General features: G+C 52.5%; 2 protein-coding genes across 7 annotated transcripts in view; one reads left to right on the top strand and one right to left on the bottom strand.

Annotated features, from left to right (window-relative positions):
* Positions 1-161: 161 nt before the first annotated feature.
* On the bottom strand, positions 162-7,239 carry DUSP28 (dual specificity phosphatase 28). 2 transcript variants are annotated; one of them, XM_070422543.1, is made up of 3 exons: positions 6,767-7,239; positions 6,462-6,591; positions 162-478 (listed from the first exon to the last, which is right to left on the bottom strand). In XM_070422543.1, exons 1-2 carry the CDS (start codon positions 7,172-7,174, stop codon positions 6,472-6,474), a joined length of 528 nt encoding a protein of 175 aa, XP_070278644.1. In that variant the 5' UTR covers positions 7,175-7,239; the 3' UTR covers positions 162-478; positions 6,462-6,471. The 2 variants fall into 2 exon arrangements, with proteins under 2 accessions (XP_070278644.1, XP_070278643.1); XM_070422542.1 differs by lacking the exon at positions 162-478 and having other exon boundaries at positions 6,214-6,591.
* Positions 7,240-11,155: 3,916 nt separating this feature from the next.
* ANKMY1 (ankyrin repeat and MYND domain containing 1) overlaps positions 11,156-16,577 on the top strand; it is a 42,446-nt gene continuing 37,024 nt past the window's right edge. For all 5 annotated transcript variants that reach the window (XM_070422539.1, XM_070422538.1, XM_070422537.1 and 2 more), the window contains exons 1-3: positions 11,156-11,200; positions 11,726-11,846; positions 14,442-14,631. In XM_070422539.1, coding sequence (XP_070278640.1) covers positions 11,743-11,846; positions 14,442-14,631 — 294 coding nt within the window. In that variant the 5' untranslated portion in view covers positions 11,156-11,200; positions 11,726-11,742. The remainder of the gene's footprint in view (positions 11,201-11,725; positions 11,847-14,441; positions 14,632-16,577) is intronic.

The raw sequence follows: 16,577 nt of genomic DNA, 5'->3' as shown, positions 1-16,577 counted from the left end.
GGACGCTGTGAGCGGGGGACCGGTGGCCGGGCGCGCTGCGTATAGGGCCGAGAATGGCGAGCAGGAGGCGCTACTCACGGGTGTCCTGGGCGCTGTGCGCCGTGCGCTGTGCACAGGTGGCCCGGGCGCGGTGTGTGGGATACCGTGGACGCCGTGCGCCGGGGGTACTGGGAGCCCGATGCCGTGCGCGGAGCTGAGAAGCTGTGCTCGGGGCGGGATGGGGAGTGGGGCTCTGTGCGCAGACGGCCTGGCACAGTGCACGGGGTTGGGGATGGGGTAGTGAGTCGGAGCTGGGGGCCCGGGGGCGTTGTGCTCGGACCGGAGTGCACAGGGGCCAGGGTGTGACAGGCGGCGAAGTGGCCTCCCGGCCCTGTGGGCTTCCACGTCCAGGAGACCACAGGAGGCGCGCTCCCTCAGGGACTCTGCGGGCCAGGTTCCTGGGGCTGTGGCTGCTGAGACACCTGGAACAAGGCTGCCTCTGTGAAGACGAGAAATGCAGCGTCTGGAACTCAATGTTATTCATCTATTGGGGGTTGAGGGAGTGATTCTTATATTCCCCCCAACTCACTGGTGAGACCAGTAGCCCTGTTCTGGGCTATGTAGGGAGAAGTGAAGCTCAGGGGCCTTAAAACTGTACTGCCAGTTCAGCTGGCCACTAGCTATGAAGGTTCAGCTCCTCAGTTGCCCCAGCTGTTCCAGGGTCTCCCTGTGTTGGGAGTGCAGTGTATGGCTAATGGCAATCACACTGGACAGAGGATATTACATCATGGAAGAAAGTTCTGTTGGACAGTGCTGCCTAACAGCCTGCAGGGCCCGGTAGGCCAGGTTGTCTAACCCTAACCCTAACCCTAACTCTAACCCTAACCCTAACCCCCTAACCCTAACCCCCTAACCCTAACCCTAACCCTAACCCTAAAACCCTAACCCTAACCCTAATCCTAAAACCCTAACCCTAACCCTAACCCTAGGGTGAGTGCTGGGGCAGTAACCAGACCTGGCCTGCCTGCTCCCACCCTACCTGCCCAGGCCTGGGCCCAGAGGGGACAGCTGCAGATTAGGAAGGATGCCCGATGAGAGGGTGTCACATGTACCTCGAAGCCATGGGATGAGAGGGACCACCAAGATGTTGCTGTCAGCATCGCATAAGAACTCTGGGTCTTGGGGGGGAGGGGTGGGGAAGGATGGGGCTTTTTGGCCTGGAGAACACCCAGGAACCCTGCACACCTCTTTCTCCTGCTCAGTTGCCATGTGGTGAGGTGTGAGGCTGGACTGAGACACTGTACTTGGCTTCAGTGTCATCTCTGAGTAGTGTTGAATCCTTCTGGACTCAGTGTCACCACTGGTAACCATGCCATCCTGCCTGCCCTCCTCCCCCAGGGGTGGGAACCACGGCTGAAAGGGAAGATGTGTGTTCACTGATACAGAGCACATGCATTAAGTCAGTGCCATCTTATCTTGGGGTCCCAGCCTCTCTCTTGGGGCCACCCACCACAAACTCACTAGAAGCCCAGTGTTCCAGACGCTGCATTTCTCGTCTTCACAGAGGCAACCTTGTTCCAGGTGTCTCAGATGGCCTGGCACAGTGCACGGGGTTGGGGATGGGGTAGTGAGCCGGAGCTGGGGGCCCGGGGGCATCCTTCCTAATCTGCAGTCACCTGGAGAAGGGGTGGGTCCTGAGCCAAAGACTCAATAGGGAGAGGACTGGGGTTGATCAGTCCTTGCTGTCTTCAATGGTCCAGCACCCACCTAGGTGGCAGTGGTCCCACGGTATGAGGGCAGTGTTTTAGAAGGCACTCCAGTTGACCAGCTTCTCTGAGCTCCACACCCAGGCCAGTGAGGCTGGGGCTAGATCATTAGGACTGCACATGGGCACCTGCATTAGCCTGCCCCAATTACCCTCAGGCAACCTGCCTGCCCTCCTCCCCCAGGGGTGGGAACCACGGCTGAAAGGGAAGATGTGTGTTCACTGATACAGAGCACGTGCATTAAGTCATGTGCCATCTTATGTTGGGATCCCAGCCTCTCTCTTGGGGCCACCCACCACAAACTCACTAGAAGCCCAGTGTTCCTGCAGTCACCTGGAGAAGGGGTGGGTCCTGAGCCAAAGACTCAATAGGGAGAGGACTGGGGTTGATCCCTAGTCACCTGAGCCTTTAGGGTAAGTGAACATCAGAAACTTCTTGCCCTCCTGGTTCCCTGGAGTTAGGGGTGGGGGCTGGGTCTTATCCTTCTCTCCTGGAGGGCCCTGGGCATCTCCTAGTGGCCAGTTCTGCACATAGGACAGGTGGAGTGGTGGCAGTCTTGCTGGTCCAGAGGGGCTGTTACCTCCTCTGCCCCTGGGGTGGGGTCCCTTTCACCCTGCATTTATATAAGGGGGCCACACAAACCAGTCTTGGAGCAAATAGACCTATTTTTAAATATTAGTGCCTGGCTATCAAGGCACCTTATGAATTGTGAAGCTCACAGAAGTTGTCTCTACCCTGTCCCTGTCCTGCTGATAAAGGTCTGGGTGGCTGCAGTTCCCACACCCTTCCTGACCTAGCCAGGGGAGAGGAACGTGGAAGTCTGGAATGCCAGAGGCTGGGGTTTTTCTCACAGGAATTTTCATACTCCAGCCTTTTGACGATCAAATCACCCCAGCCCTCCCTTAATGCATGTGATCCATGCACTCCCATTCAAGTGGCAGGGTCCAGGGAGGAGAGTGGGTCCCTGGCCTCCCCTGCTAGGAGGTAGATGTGGAGGCAAGGGCTTTCAGGAGAAGTGGCATTCAGGAGGGGCTGTGTTGTCCCTTGGACAGAGGTCTTAGGGATAATTGGGAGCTACATTGGATGATTCTCAGAACAGAGCTGATGGGATAAAAAGCTGATGTGACCCACAGATGTCCTACAACCAGGCCTGAACTCTGTCACCATTGCACCCTTGTCACCCAGAGCCAGGGCATCAGGTTAGGGGGATATACTATCAAAAGTGCCATGGGCAGTTTGGCTGCATCACACAGAGTAACAACCTGCCTCAGGTTTTTGCTCCTGACCTTCAAGCTGGACAGTTACTCAACTCCCAAAGTTGCAGATGGAGCCACTAGAGCACTTGCCAAATGGAGAAGATGGCAGTAGACCCCATGGGGTTAATGAAATGGTGATGAGCTATGAGGAGTTTGGGGGGAGTAAATGAGAGCTGGCAAGTCTTCTATTAAGGTTGTAGGAGTCAGGTTATGACGGGGGCTGTGGCTCTCAGCGATGGGGGCTACTAGAGGGGCTGGGTGTGGTGGTGTATGATCTGAGTCAGGGACCAATGGATGGCATTGTTCCTGTCACAGTTCAGGAGCAAAAGGGCTGGGGAGAGGGAGGCCCCTTTCACAACTACTCATGCCTCACTTACAAAGTGTCAGCTTCCTGTTCCCTCAACTTTGGTCTCTGCTGGATCAGAGGCCTTCATTTCCAGGCAGGATGCTTACACCAAGGACAGACCCTGTTCCCCTGGATGTTTGCCTCACACCAGAGGCATCAGGCAAATCAGGGTTGCTCTGCTGGGTGGAGTGACTGATCATGACTTTCAGGGGCAGCGGGGTTTTGCTGCTGCTCAGTGGGGATCCGAGGGGCATGATGGAACTCAGGATACTCTCCTGATCCTTCCCAGATTGTGTGGGAAAGGAAACAGAGGCCATAGCACGAAAATGCATGCAGGGCCATGTGGGGCCCCTGCAGGATGAAGCCTTGTCATCCTACTAGGAAAGATCACCACCAGCGAGGAGTTAGCTGAAGGTGGAGGGGATACAAAATGAGTAATGGGAAAGGGAAATTACACCAACTACAGTTATTTTACTCATTACCTTGTTATGTATATATTTCTACATATTAACCAGGAACTACAGTATCTGAAATTCACATTATAAACCCGAGAAAGAAGACATCTACTAAGAAGGGCTCCTGGTGACAAACTGGGCTCAGATTTTAAGAAAAAGAGCCTAGCAGTCATTTCTACACAGAGGCCTCTCATGCAAACTGCACTTCAGGGAGAGGCCTGCACTGAACTGCCTGCCTCCACTGTGTTTCTGTCATCTGAGCCAGCCATTACAGAGGAACTAGAGGCCCTATGCACGAAATTCGTGCAAGAGTAGGCCCTCGCAGCCCCGGCTTTGCCCGGAAGGTCGTTCAGAAGGACATCTGGATGGTCATTCCCCTATTTGGTCGATTTACATATTATGCTTTTATTATTATAGATTCCTAGAATCCTATTTCAACCAATAGGACCGAGGCTTTCCCAATTCAATCAGTTGTCCAGCTATATCCCATCAACATCATCATCAACCAATCAGAGCAGCTCCATTCTGAGCAATTAGGGAAGTGTCCTTTGGACCAATCAAATTGTGAGAATTTGGGGTCCTTATTGTATGAGGACAGACTACTCAGGGACCAGGGGCATGGCCTTCCGTCCATATAAGCCAGCTGTCCTTTGGCTCTGAGTACACTTTCCCTTTCCACCTATATCTGAAGACTGTTTTCCTTGCTGAGCTGAAACAATGGAGGTGTCTTGCTGGAGCAGAGCAGAGCAGAGCAGCCCAGCACAGTGCAAAGCAAACCAGCATGGAGCAGAGCAGAGCAGAACATTGAGGAGAGGAGTGAAGTGGAGCAGAGCCAAGCAGAGCACAGTTGTCTAGCTAGAGAAGGGCCTGGTGCCAGGGCTGCCAACTGCCCTGCTGTTTTAAAACAACTATGCTGTGTTGCAATTGAGCTGTTTTGAATAGTTTCTTTCTGCACCACACCCCATATTGGGGCTTCCTGTTGGCATTGAATTGGCACCGATTATCACTTGACAACATGTATTACCCAATTTTTCCTTTTCTTTCCCCCACTACCTTATTTAAGAAGTATTGCTGGTGATAAATTTCCTAATATCTTTAGGCCACAGGTTGTCCATATGAGGTGCATGTTAACCAGAAGAGGAATGCACAGACTCAGATGTGCATGCGGCCAGTGCATTGTTGGTGTGAAGGTGGCTGCAGGAGGTCAGACTAGGGCTCAATGCTGGTGCTGGAACTGGGAGGTATGGTAAGAGGTGGGTGTGCTAGGTGGTTTGTCACAGCCTTGCACCCTCACCTGCATGTCATGGCAACTACAAGTCTGGAAACCATGGGGCCTCGCTGGCCCAATCCAGTGTTGGGTTCTGAGATAAGAGACAGGACCAGTGTGAGCCTGGGGAAAAGCCACTATGGTTTTAGCACGTTGCAGACATGAGCTTGCCAGCAGCCCCAGGTGTCCTCCAGAGTTGTCCAAGTCACAGTGGCCAGCAGCCAACATCAGGGTGGCAGGTCTCTGTGACCCCTGAACTTCCCCATCTCCTGACCTTGGCTCCCGGCCTTGATTTCCCTATAATGTCTTTCTGCCTAAAGTTCAAGTAGTTTTGATCTTCCTGACGAAGCCCAGTCTAATAACCTGGGATTGTGAATGGATTACACCAAGCATGTCAAACTCAAAGGCTAACATGGGCCACATAAACAAGGTTTAAGTTTATGTGGACTGCAAAAAAACAAAAGCTTCAATTTTCATAGAAACGTAGGTTTATTTCAATAGAGACATGCTGAATACAAAGGGCTGAAATAAATGAATAATCATTAACATAAATAGAACATTTTAATAAAAATTAATATTTTTCTTGAACATTAACTTACCAGATACTGAATAACTGCACAAATTAATAAGCGTAATGCAAATAAACCTATTTTTCTTATTCTCTGAAAGCCAAATATTTCCTGTTGCGCACACCAAACAAGTCAGTCCAAGACTAATGACGTGGCAATCGGCTACTAAAATAGTCCCTGCTGGTATTAGTGGAGAGAAATGGTGCGCCTGAGCGTAAGGTGTATAAGGGAAATGAATGCAACACAATTATAAAATATTAGCGAATGCTGTAGTTCGTTATTAATAATAGAGGCCCGGTGCATGAAATTCATGCATGGGGGGGGGGCGGGAGAATCTCTCAGCCCGGCCTGCACCCTCTCGCAGTCCAGGAGCCCTCAGGGGATGTCTGAATGATGTCCCAAGGGGACGGGGCCTAAGCGGGCAGTCAGACACCCTTAGCACTGCTGCTGAGGCGGGAGTGGTCCCCACCACCACTGCTGCGCTAGTGAGCAGGGCTTCTGGCTGAGCAGCACTCCCCCTGTGGGAGTGCACTGACCACCAGGGAGCAGCTCCTGCATTGAGCGTCTGCCCCCTGGTGGTCAGTGCACAGCATAGCGACTGGTCATTCCTTATTTGCCTTTTATTATATAGGATTATGTAGAACAGGATGTTGTAAAAATTAAGTTACAAAATTTTTATTAAAACATTTCTTACATACCCTTACATTGGCTGGGCCGCAAAAATATTAGTTGTGGGCTGCATGCGGTCTGCGGCCCTGAGTTTGACATGCTTGGATTACACCATCCCAGGAAACTCCCAGTCTGGCTTGGGGGCTGGACTGACCATTCAGGGCTCACTGTGTGGAGGGCTCCGGGGTCAGGCGGGACCTGGACTGCAGGCCCTCCTCGTACTTCTGGAGCTGGGACCAGAAGCCAGGGTTGGGCTCGGCCACGGGGCGGGCGCTCTTCACGGTCTGCAAAGGAGGGGATTAGGTGAAACGCCGCGCAGCACTCGCTATAAAGTCCTCAACTACCCACCACGGGTTGGGGGGTGGGGTGGGGGGGTGCCCCGCCCCTGCCCGGAGCCCCGCCCCCTGAGAAGGCTCCCACCCCCGGCTCCGCCCTACCCCACCTGAAGGACCGCCCTACCTGGAAGGCCTGTGCCAGGCTCAGGCCACGGTGCCGCATGAGGTACGCGGTGCAGACGGCGGCCGAGCGGCTGCGGCCATTCTTGCAGTAGACGAGGCAGGCGCCGCCGGCGCGCACTGCGGCCTCCATGGCGGCGCAGGTGGGCTCCAGGTGGGCCAGCAGGTCCTCGGCTGGGTCGTCGAACACGGGCACGCGCAGCTCGGCCACGCCGGGCGCGCGCGGCCCGGGCTGCTGGCGCGAGACGTTAACGCACAGGGTGACGCCCACGCACGCCAGCAGCTCCGACGCGGCTGCAGTGCGCGCGTTCCCGAGAAAGAGCGAGGGGGCGACGTGCGCCAATGGCGGCTGTGTGGCCGGGGCGCCGCCGGGGCGTTCGGCTCCTCCGGAGTCCATGACGCGCTCAGGCATCTGGCCCGGGGGTCTATTTTGGGAAGTCTGGAGGCTGGCCCGGGTCCTAAAGGTATCCGAGGGCTGCCCGGAGCGGTCAGCATCTCCGCTGTGCACGAGCGGGTCCCGCCCACAAGCCCCTGGCCACCTCCTCATTAGTCAGGCCCTGCGGAGCGCCTCCTCTGATTGGCTACGGGTGCTACGTGTGGGCGGAGCTTACCAGCAGACAGGAGAGGCGGGCTTCTAGAATTGGCTAAAGGTCCCTGCGGACCCGAGAGGTTCCGCTGCACCGGGGTCTGACCAGGCAGGCGGGCCAGGTGGGCTACCGCGGGGCTCGGGGAGGGGGCGTCTCAAGCTGTGGCTGTTGTGCAGAGGAGCAGGGGGGCCCTGTCACAGATCCTCACCCGCACCTGACCAGTATTCTGAATCTCGTTGTCTTGGTAAATCGCCTGGGTTCGTGTATTTTTCTTTTTATCATGTATTCTTAATAACTACTTCCTATAACTGTATTGCGGGCTGAGGTGCCCTTTAGTATAGCTTTATGCTTATTCCTTCTGTTATCTGCTTCCTGATAAGTTGCCCTTTGTAATTTCTGCATTTTATTTCCCTTTTATTTATTTTTTTAAGATATATTTTTATTGCCGAAACCGGTTTGGCTCAGTGGATGGAGCGTCGGCCTGCGGACTGAAGGGTCCCAGGTTCGATTCCGGTCAAGGGCATGTACCTGGGTTCCGGGCGCATCCCCGGTGGGGGATGTGCAGGAGGCAGCTGATCGATGTTTCTCTCTCATCGATGTTTCTGGCTCTCTATCTCCTTTCCTCTCTGTGAAAAATCAATAAAATATATTTTTTAAAAAAAGATATATTTTTATTGATTTCAGAGAGGAAGAGAGAGATAGGAACATCAATGATGAGTGAATCACTGATCAGCTGCTCCTGCATGGCCCCCACTGGGGATGGAGCCCACAACCTGGGCATGTGCCCTTGACCAGAATCGAACCCGAGACCCTTCAGTCTGCAGGCCAATGCTCTATCCACCGAGCCAAACTGGTTAGGGGTATTTCCCTTTTATTGTAAAACATAGTTTATATAAAGCTATTTACCATTAACTTTTCATTTTTTTCATAAACGGTATTTTTGTTATTTTTCTAAGTTATTAACTTTTGAGACATCCTTGTTAACTTCAAAAAGTTAGTATCATTTAATATCCACACAGTTGCCTCTTCAGTAAGATTCATTAAGAATACCTCTTCAAGCCCAGCAAGCGTGGCTCCGTGGTTGAGCGTCGACCTATGAACCAGGAAGTCATCACGGTTGGATTTCCAGTCAGAGCATATGCCCAGGTTGCAGGCTTGATCCCCAGGTGTGGGGAGTGTAGGAAGTGGCCCATCACTGATTTTTCTCATCATTGCTGTTTCTCTCACTCCCTCTCCATTCTCTGAAATCAATAGAAATATATTAAAAAAAGAAAAAGAATACCATCTCTTCAATAGATTTTTCTGATGACCGGTTCCTTTCAGGGAATGGTTTCAGTGAAAAATAACTGACTGCAGTCTTGCATATATTTATTTAGTTGCAATTTCAATTTTATTCTAATGATAGTAAAATTTTCTGATTCATCTCCATTGTTTGCCTAAGATTTGCAATCCATTCTACCAGAGATTATTCTCCAGTACCGAACCCCTCCCATCCCCTACCCCATACCTAGTACTGGATAAATCTGACAGAATGAACCTATGTATAATCTCTGGGTGGTCTTGATTCTCTCGGTTCAGCTGCAGCCTCCAAGCACTGGTAACCGTCAGATCTTTGTTACAACCTGGGCCAGCTCCTTTCTGAGCTAAAGACTCAGATACCACTTTGCAGCCAGGTCTTCATTGGCTGCAGGTCCGGACATCTCCCACAAAAGCCCTCCCAGAATCCATTTTCTTCTTCTGCCCTAAGGACAGATGGGCTTTCTTGGGTTGGAGAGGCAATGAAATTCCCATTTTCCCAAGTTCATGGGAGCCAACCAAATAGATTTTCTGTTCCTGAGTTCCAGAAGTGGGTCCTGGTTACCTCTAGCCAATCAGTAAAGCTGTTATCCCATCATTGCTTCATCAAAGGGCTTGGGCTCTCATGAACCGAGGAGGAGAGGAGCATGGAGATCTCCATTTTATCCTTAACACCACAAGAGGAAGGCAGCCTTGGGTGAACGCCATGTTGGGAGAAACCAGATCCTTGATGACATTGTTGGGCCACTGAACCAAACCAAACCTGAGACCTTCCTCTTGGGGCTGTTCGGTTTCCTGAGCCAGCAAATCACCCTTTATTGTTGGAGGATGAGGTGGGTTTTCTGTTCCAAGGCCTCCTACGTGATACGTCACACTCCTTCATCCCATTGAGCTAATGAGTGGGTAATAAGTCTCTGTCTCCAGTCTAGTCTCTTCACCTTGATGGCTGTGTTTAGTTTGGACCACCCTCTTCTGGACCTGACGCCGGCTTCCTGAGGAGAGCCCTTCTTCCTGCTCCCTTCCACAGCAGTTTGGGAAGCCGAGCAGAGGCACAACGAGCTGTCTGTAAATGTGTTTATATAAAGAGAAATTCAACTAAAACTTCAAAAGATCCTACAAACCTGGTAAATCCTATCACCTGTTGAGGGTTGAATGGTGGATCCTAAACCCCTGGTACCTGTTAATGACCTTATTTGGAAATAGGGTCTTTGCAGATGTAATGATGTCATACCGGATTAAACCAAATGACTAGTGTCCTTATAGGAGAGGAAGACTTGGAGACACAAACACTGATGAAAGAAAAACTTATGTTGGTTTAAGCCACCCAGTTTGTAATGCTTTGTTACAGCAGCTTTAGGAAACTAATATACTGCCCAATACAAAAGACTAGACCAGCGGTTCTCAACCTGTGGGTCGAGACCCCTTTGGGTGTCGCCTAAGACCATCGGAAAACATATGTAATTACATATTGTTTTTGTTTTTAATCACTATGCTTTAATTATGTTCAATTTGTAACAATGAAAATACATCCTGCATATCAGATATTTACATTATGATTCATAACAGTAGTAAAATTACAGTTATGAAGTAGCAATGAAAATAATTTTATGGTTGGGGGTCACCACAACATGAAGAACTGTATTAAAGGGTCTTGGCATTAGGAAGGTTGAGAACCACTGGACTAGACAGTAGTTTAAAACTACTATTTGTACACACACACACCTATTTGTGAAAAATCTGACAGTTTGGTGAGATTGGCCAAACAATTCTAAATCCTAAAATGTGGCCCAAAAAGAGGTGTTCTGGAGACTTCTAACTTGTCAGTCCCAACAGCTAATCCTTCTCCCCCAGTGAGTCCAGGCCTTTACCTCATCTAGTTTCCCCAGGAGACCTTGAGCTCCCCCTCTGTGCCCCCCACAAACATTTACTGAGGAAGGAAGCCCGCTTCAGAGCCAAGCAGAGCTCGATCCGGTGCTGGCTTTACGGCGATGGTAGACAAGTGAATTTATCCCTCAGCTGTGCAGCCTTTCCTCGGGGCCCTCTTCGCGGGGCGTTGGGAGCATTTCGCTCCCTCTCCCCAGGTATGCCCTAGGCCAGAGGCTGACCCAGCGTCCTCTGTTGGACATAGGGGTCAGTGAAGGGTGGAGACCGACTGCCGGCTCCCTGCGGGGACTCAGAAGGCCAGGAGCGCTGGCGGAGGTGCGGGGGCACGAGGGCAGGGTGTGTGCCCATCGGGCAGGTACACCCGGCCAGGGATTCCTGTGAAGTCACAGAGGGTCACACCTTGCACCCACCCTTAACGCCCGGGGGCGTGTCCGGGAGAGGCGGGCGCGGGATTGGCCAGGCCAAGAGCTGTAGCGGGCACGTGGGCGGGGAGTGAGGTCGTCTCCAGGGAAACCCGACGCTGTCGGGCTCCAGCACTGAGCCCAGTGGTGACTGGCCAGCGGGTCTGCGCTGCTGGCTGACCTGTTGTGGTCGCTGTGAGCTCACCGAGCCTGGTGCGACCCCGTGGCAGGGGCGCGGTCCGGATCCCGGCGGGGCAGCAGCGAATTGCGGTGAGCCGTGTGTGTGTGTGTGTGTGTGTGTGTGTGTGTGTGTGTTGAGGGGGGGGGTGTCTCTGAGCTCCACTGAGGCGGCGGCGGGGGCTGCGCGTGGTCCCCCACTCCTGAGGAGGAGCAGAGAGGAAATTTGAGGCCCGACTTGCGTGTTAGGCTGTGAGTTAGGGGTTGGGTGGGGGCCATGCACCTGCGCCGGGTCCGGCCGCCCTCGCAGCTGGCTCCTGAGGACCCCGGGGGAATGGAGGGCACTCAGCTGGCGCCGACGGACCTCGACACTTGTGGCCGTTGGAGGGTGGCCCCACCGCCCTTCCTGTGGTTTTCACCCCACGGAAGGGACAGGAGACGCTCGGAGCTCTGGCGAGGATTTCCTGGAGGTTCTAACAGTATGGGTGGCGCGGTGGCCTTGAACCAGGTCCGGTTTGGGGAAGGGGCGGTTCCTCTGAGGCCAGTGGGCGGTGGGCGGTCGGTGGGCACTTACCAGGAGCCCTGAGAGCTACTGTGGGTCTCCGGCTTTGCTTCCAGGTTCATAGCGAAGAGACATGGAAGGTGGTTATTCCTCAGACCAGCTGGAGAGGAGAGGCAGCGAGCCTACTCTCAATGAGGATTCAGGGACCTTGGAGAGCTCCATCCTCTTCACCAAAAGGTAGGGAGGTCTGCGGCCCACGCTGAGGACCAGACTTAGCTGGGATCTTTGGGGCAGGTGTTAAGAAATCGCTAAAAGTTATATTATCCCTCAAAAATCTAGTCTCTGCAGAAATAGCAAAACCCCAATGTTGTATCAACAGCCACTGAGGAAAACTACCATAATGGGCGACTGGGCCCCAGAGCCCGATCTTTGCACCTTCCTTCTAGCCTGCCCACGCTGGGCTTGCCTGCCACCTCACCGCCTTAGGGCATTTGCTTTACACCATGGGGGTCCCAGTCCCAGGTTGGCATAGCGTCTTCACAGGGTGTTGATGTGAGAGCTGACACTTGGTAGGCCAGGTGCTTCTCTCAGAGCGAGGAGAAATCCACCCTCTGAGTCCCTTTTATGGGCTGAATTGTGTCCCCCACCCCTGAAATTTCTATGTCAAAGCCCTAACCACAATGTGATAATATTAGGAAAGGGGACTTTTGGGAGATACGTGTGGTAATTAGGATTAGGTGAGATCCTGAGGGTGGGGCCCCATGATGGCATTACTGTCCTCACAAGAAGAAGAGACTAACAGCTCCCACTCTCCAGCATTGAGGACACAGAGAACCGAGTCTTCAGACACCCTAACCTTGGATCTCCAGCTTCCAGAACTGGGAGTAATAAATGCCTGCTATGTAAGCTGCCCATCTGTGAGTTTGTCACAGCCTCTGAGCAGACTGACATGAGGAAGTAAGGAACTATCTGGTGACAGAGCCAAGTGGTCAAACTCGTGTCCACCTTGCCAGCTGATCATTTCCAGTGACCCTAAAGTGGGTCTTACAGCTGATTGGCTGCAGTATGATTTTCTTATTTAACCTCAAAATCATTTTTATTTATTATTTTAGGGAAATTTTTGAAAATTTGTATTTTTCTTATTTTTACTGTCAGTTATCTTTCCTCCTCATTAATTTTTTAAATATATTTTATTGATTTTTTACAGAGAGGAAGGGAGAGAGATAGAGAGTTAGAAACATCGATGAGAGAGAAACATTGATCAGCTGCCTCCTGCACACCTCCCACTGGGGATGTGCCTGCAACCCAGGTACATGCCCTTGACCGGAATCGAACCTGGGACCTTTCAGTCCGCAGGCCAATGCTCTATCCACTGAGCCAAACCGGTTCTGGCCTCATTAATTTTTTTAATTAACAAGTAGTATCTGTGCCATTTAGAAAATGAGAAAATACTGGTATGCTAATTTGCCAGGGCTCTAACAAAGAACCACAGGCAGGTGGCTTAAACAACAATTTATTGTTCTCAGGTGTGAAGTCCAAGAGGCGTGGGCAGGGTGGTTCTCTTTTAGGGTGTGGGAAGAGTCTGTGACAGGACTCTCCCTGAGGCATGCAGATGGCTGTGTTTTCTCTGACTACACATCACCTCTCTGCAATCCTCTGTGTCCCAACTTCTTCCTTTTATAAGGACAATGGTCACATTGGATTAGGGTCCAAATAAAGTCATAAGGGGTAGGACTCCAACACATTTTAGGGGGTGGGGGCACAATTCAACCCATAAACACAGGTAAGCAAAAGAACAACAGGAAAGCATGTCTGAGCCCCAGACTTCATCATTGTTGCATGTTGGTGTCTATCCTTCTTGGCTTCTTCCTACATGCGTATAACAACATGGAATAGAAATCCTGTATTTGTAGCAGCCCAGTCCCTCCTTGTTGGGCAGGCTTTAGGCCTCTGTGGCTCATGGCTGGCATTTGAGGGCCATCTGGTGGAGGGGGCTCAGAGTCTGAGTGTTCCTACACTGTGTGCAGCCTGACAACAGCATGGGTCTAGACCAGCTGTGGGCAAACTACGGCCTGAGGGCCGGATCCGGCCCGTTTGAAATGAATAAAACTAAAAAAAAAAAAAAAGACCGTACCCTTTTATGTAATGATGTTTACTTTGAATTTATATTAGTTCACACAAACACTCCATCCATGCTTTTGTTCCGGCCCTCCGGTCCAGTTTAAGAACCCATTGTGGCCCTCGAGTGAAAAAGTTTGCCCACCCCTGGTCTAGACAGATACCCGGATGTAGCATCCCCAAGACAGGCCTTTAGAGGGGGGAGGGAGGCAGAGAGGGTGTGTGTGTGTGCTGGGTGAGGCTGGGTCCACCTTTGAATCAGGATTGTACTTGTAGATAGCAAGAACAGGAAAGAGGCAAACCCACCCTGGCACAAATTCTCTGCCCCTGCTAAGCGTCCACCCACCCCTGCATCTGCCCTTCCTCTGAGGGGTCCATTGCTGCCTCTCGAGTTGCTCTTGGATCATCCCTTGACCCGAAGCTCCCTCTCCTTGCTTAGCCTGTTCTATTGGTCCACGAGTGTCTGCCCAGCTCTGGGTGGATGCTGCACACCATTACCCTTGTTAGACAGCCTTACAGTACTTTCCACTTCCTGGGCAATCACTGTACCCTCTCTGCCTCAGTTTCCCTTTCTGGAGAATGAGGATACCAACAGCCTTTGCCTTGGGGTTGTTGGGAGGTGCGGTGTGGTAGAGTGCGGTTCTCGGCACACAGTCACTCTGAAGACCTCTGGCCAGTTCGGTTCTTCCCTCTTGCTGCCCTTCATGCTGCCAGGAACATTCCAGAGGCCCCAGAGGAGGAGGAGGAGGAGCCCCAGGCCCCCCTTAGGGAGCAGGACCTGAAGGAGACCTACATCCAGCTGGTCCAAGGTGTGCAGGAGTGGCAGGATGGCTGCGTCTACCGAGGGCATTTCGGGCTGGACATGAAGCTGGGGTATGGAGAATTCTCGTGGCCTACGGGTGAGGTAACTGGCTTCCAATGCTTCCTTCCCTCCTGGCCCAGGGCTCAGCCACCAGGGCCCGTCTCTCTTCTTCTGAGAGGGGTGTGATGTGAACTCATGGTCCAGCAACAGAAGGGATGCCAGCCTAACATTGTTCCTATCCAAGAGATGCCTGGAATGTGCCCCAAGCTTGGAGGAGCCTCCAGACCTCCTGTGACCAGGCAGGCAGGGACCTGAGCCCATGCTGAGTTTCTGCCCTTGAGCGGGGGTCACCAGGACATTCATGACTCGAGCACTGACTCCTGTTCAAATTTGTTTCTTAGTTCTTTTTTTTTTAATATATATTTTTTATTTTGTTTTAATGCTTAAAGTATTACAAAGAGTATTACATATGTCTCCCTTTTTTTTGTTTCTTAGTTCTTAGCTGATTTCTCTTTTAACTGACATTGTGGTGTGCAGGGGTCAGACTGCCCTCTCAGGGTGGTGGGAGGTTTGGGTACATCAACCTGTCTGCCCAATGCCAGGTTCTCCCTGTGGAGGGAGAGCACAGCAGGGGCCTGGCAGGGACCTCTGGGTCCACCAAGCAGATGCTCGTATAGCCACGGAGGCTTGTGAGCCAGAGGCCAGGAGGCAGAGGGTGCGCCACTCTCCAGCAGTTGCCTTGAACACGTTAACTGTATTGAAAGAACAGGACCGAGCACGTCCGCTCTGCTGGTCAGATGAGGCCCTCGGTCTGTGCAGGGGCCCGAGGAGGGGTGGATGGAAGCATGGGGACATTGTCCAGTGCTGGGCGTGGTCAGAATCTTCTCATGCTGATAGTTAAATGCCCCACGGTCCTACACAAACAGTGTGCAGCGTAGGTTTTTACTCTTCAGTTGAATGGACTCTGATACTCCCCACGTCATTGTACATATGGAATGATAGTGGAAGGCAGGCGGTCCCCAGCCAAGGGCCTCTCTGCTCATCAGTGTCTGGCCCTGACAGACTCAGGAGGAGTAACCAGCAGACCCCAAATTAGACCTGGTTGAACCGAAAAGGGCCTGTTGGCTCTTGTAACTGGAAGCCCATCACAGGAGTCCCGTAGTCCTCTGTGTGGCTGGGTTCAGGATTCTAATGACCCACCAGGCCCTTTTTCTCCCCATTTTTATAGGGTGGAGGTGGGGGCAAGACTTATCTTCCACCATCTGGAAGCCCACAGGGGTGGCATCATGAACTCCTGGAAGAGAAGAAAAACCCCAGCAGGACCCGGGTCTGACTTGGGGATGGGTCCTGTGGTCAAACCCAAATCAAGGCTAGGACTGGAGTCCTCTGGCTGGCCAGGCATGGTCACATGTGTGGGGGATGAAGGTAGGGTCAGTCCATTGACAAATGAATGGGGAGACATCTCAGTTGCTAGAGGAAAGAAAAGGGACAGGAAGCAGGCAATAGTGCATCCCCTTTGTGCAGAGCACTGACAGTCGACTGAGTGCTGTCCAGCCCGCCTCTAGTGCAGAAGGCAACCGTCTGACACACATGACAGTCGAGTCTGGCAATTGGACCTCACATTCTCTGTTCCTTCCGGGGTCCCATTGGAGGGCCGGCTCTGATAGCCCCACCCCTAACACAGACAGAGGCCCCCATCCATGGAGGAGTTTTAAATCAAAGCCACATCCATGTTCTTAGTCAGAGCCCACACCCCTCCCCCTAGGGCCACATGGGTGACCCGGAGGCTGGCAGCCCCCCACTCCCTGGGCCAGCCTGCTGTCTGAGAAGCTGAGTAGAGGCCAGACAAGATGAGAGCTGAGCCTAGGCAAGAGCTCCTGAGGGGAGACAGGTTCTGCCTAAACCCAGGGTGGGCACTGACCCCATCATGGCCTCCCCCTTTCTGACTCAGGATGTCTGGGCAGTTCTGACACCTCCCCCTCACTCCCTCACCTGAGCCAGGCAGGAGGGAGCATGACCATTGGGGGGACTAACCACCTGGCACCCCC

This window comes from Myotis yumanensis, unplaced genomic scaffold, assembly GCF_028538775.1.
Source record: "Myotis yumanensis isolate MYYU_CA2020_CCGP unplaced genomic scaffold, mMyoYum1.0.hap1 SCAF_8, whole genome shotgun sequence".
Taxonomy (NCBI): Eukaryota; Metazoa; Chordata; class Mammalia; order Chiroptera; family Vespertilionidae; genus Myotis; species Myotis yumanensis.
The sequence above is the reverse complement of the archived record's forward strand: the minus strand, read 5'-3'. Positions and strand labels throughout refer to the sequence as shown.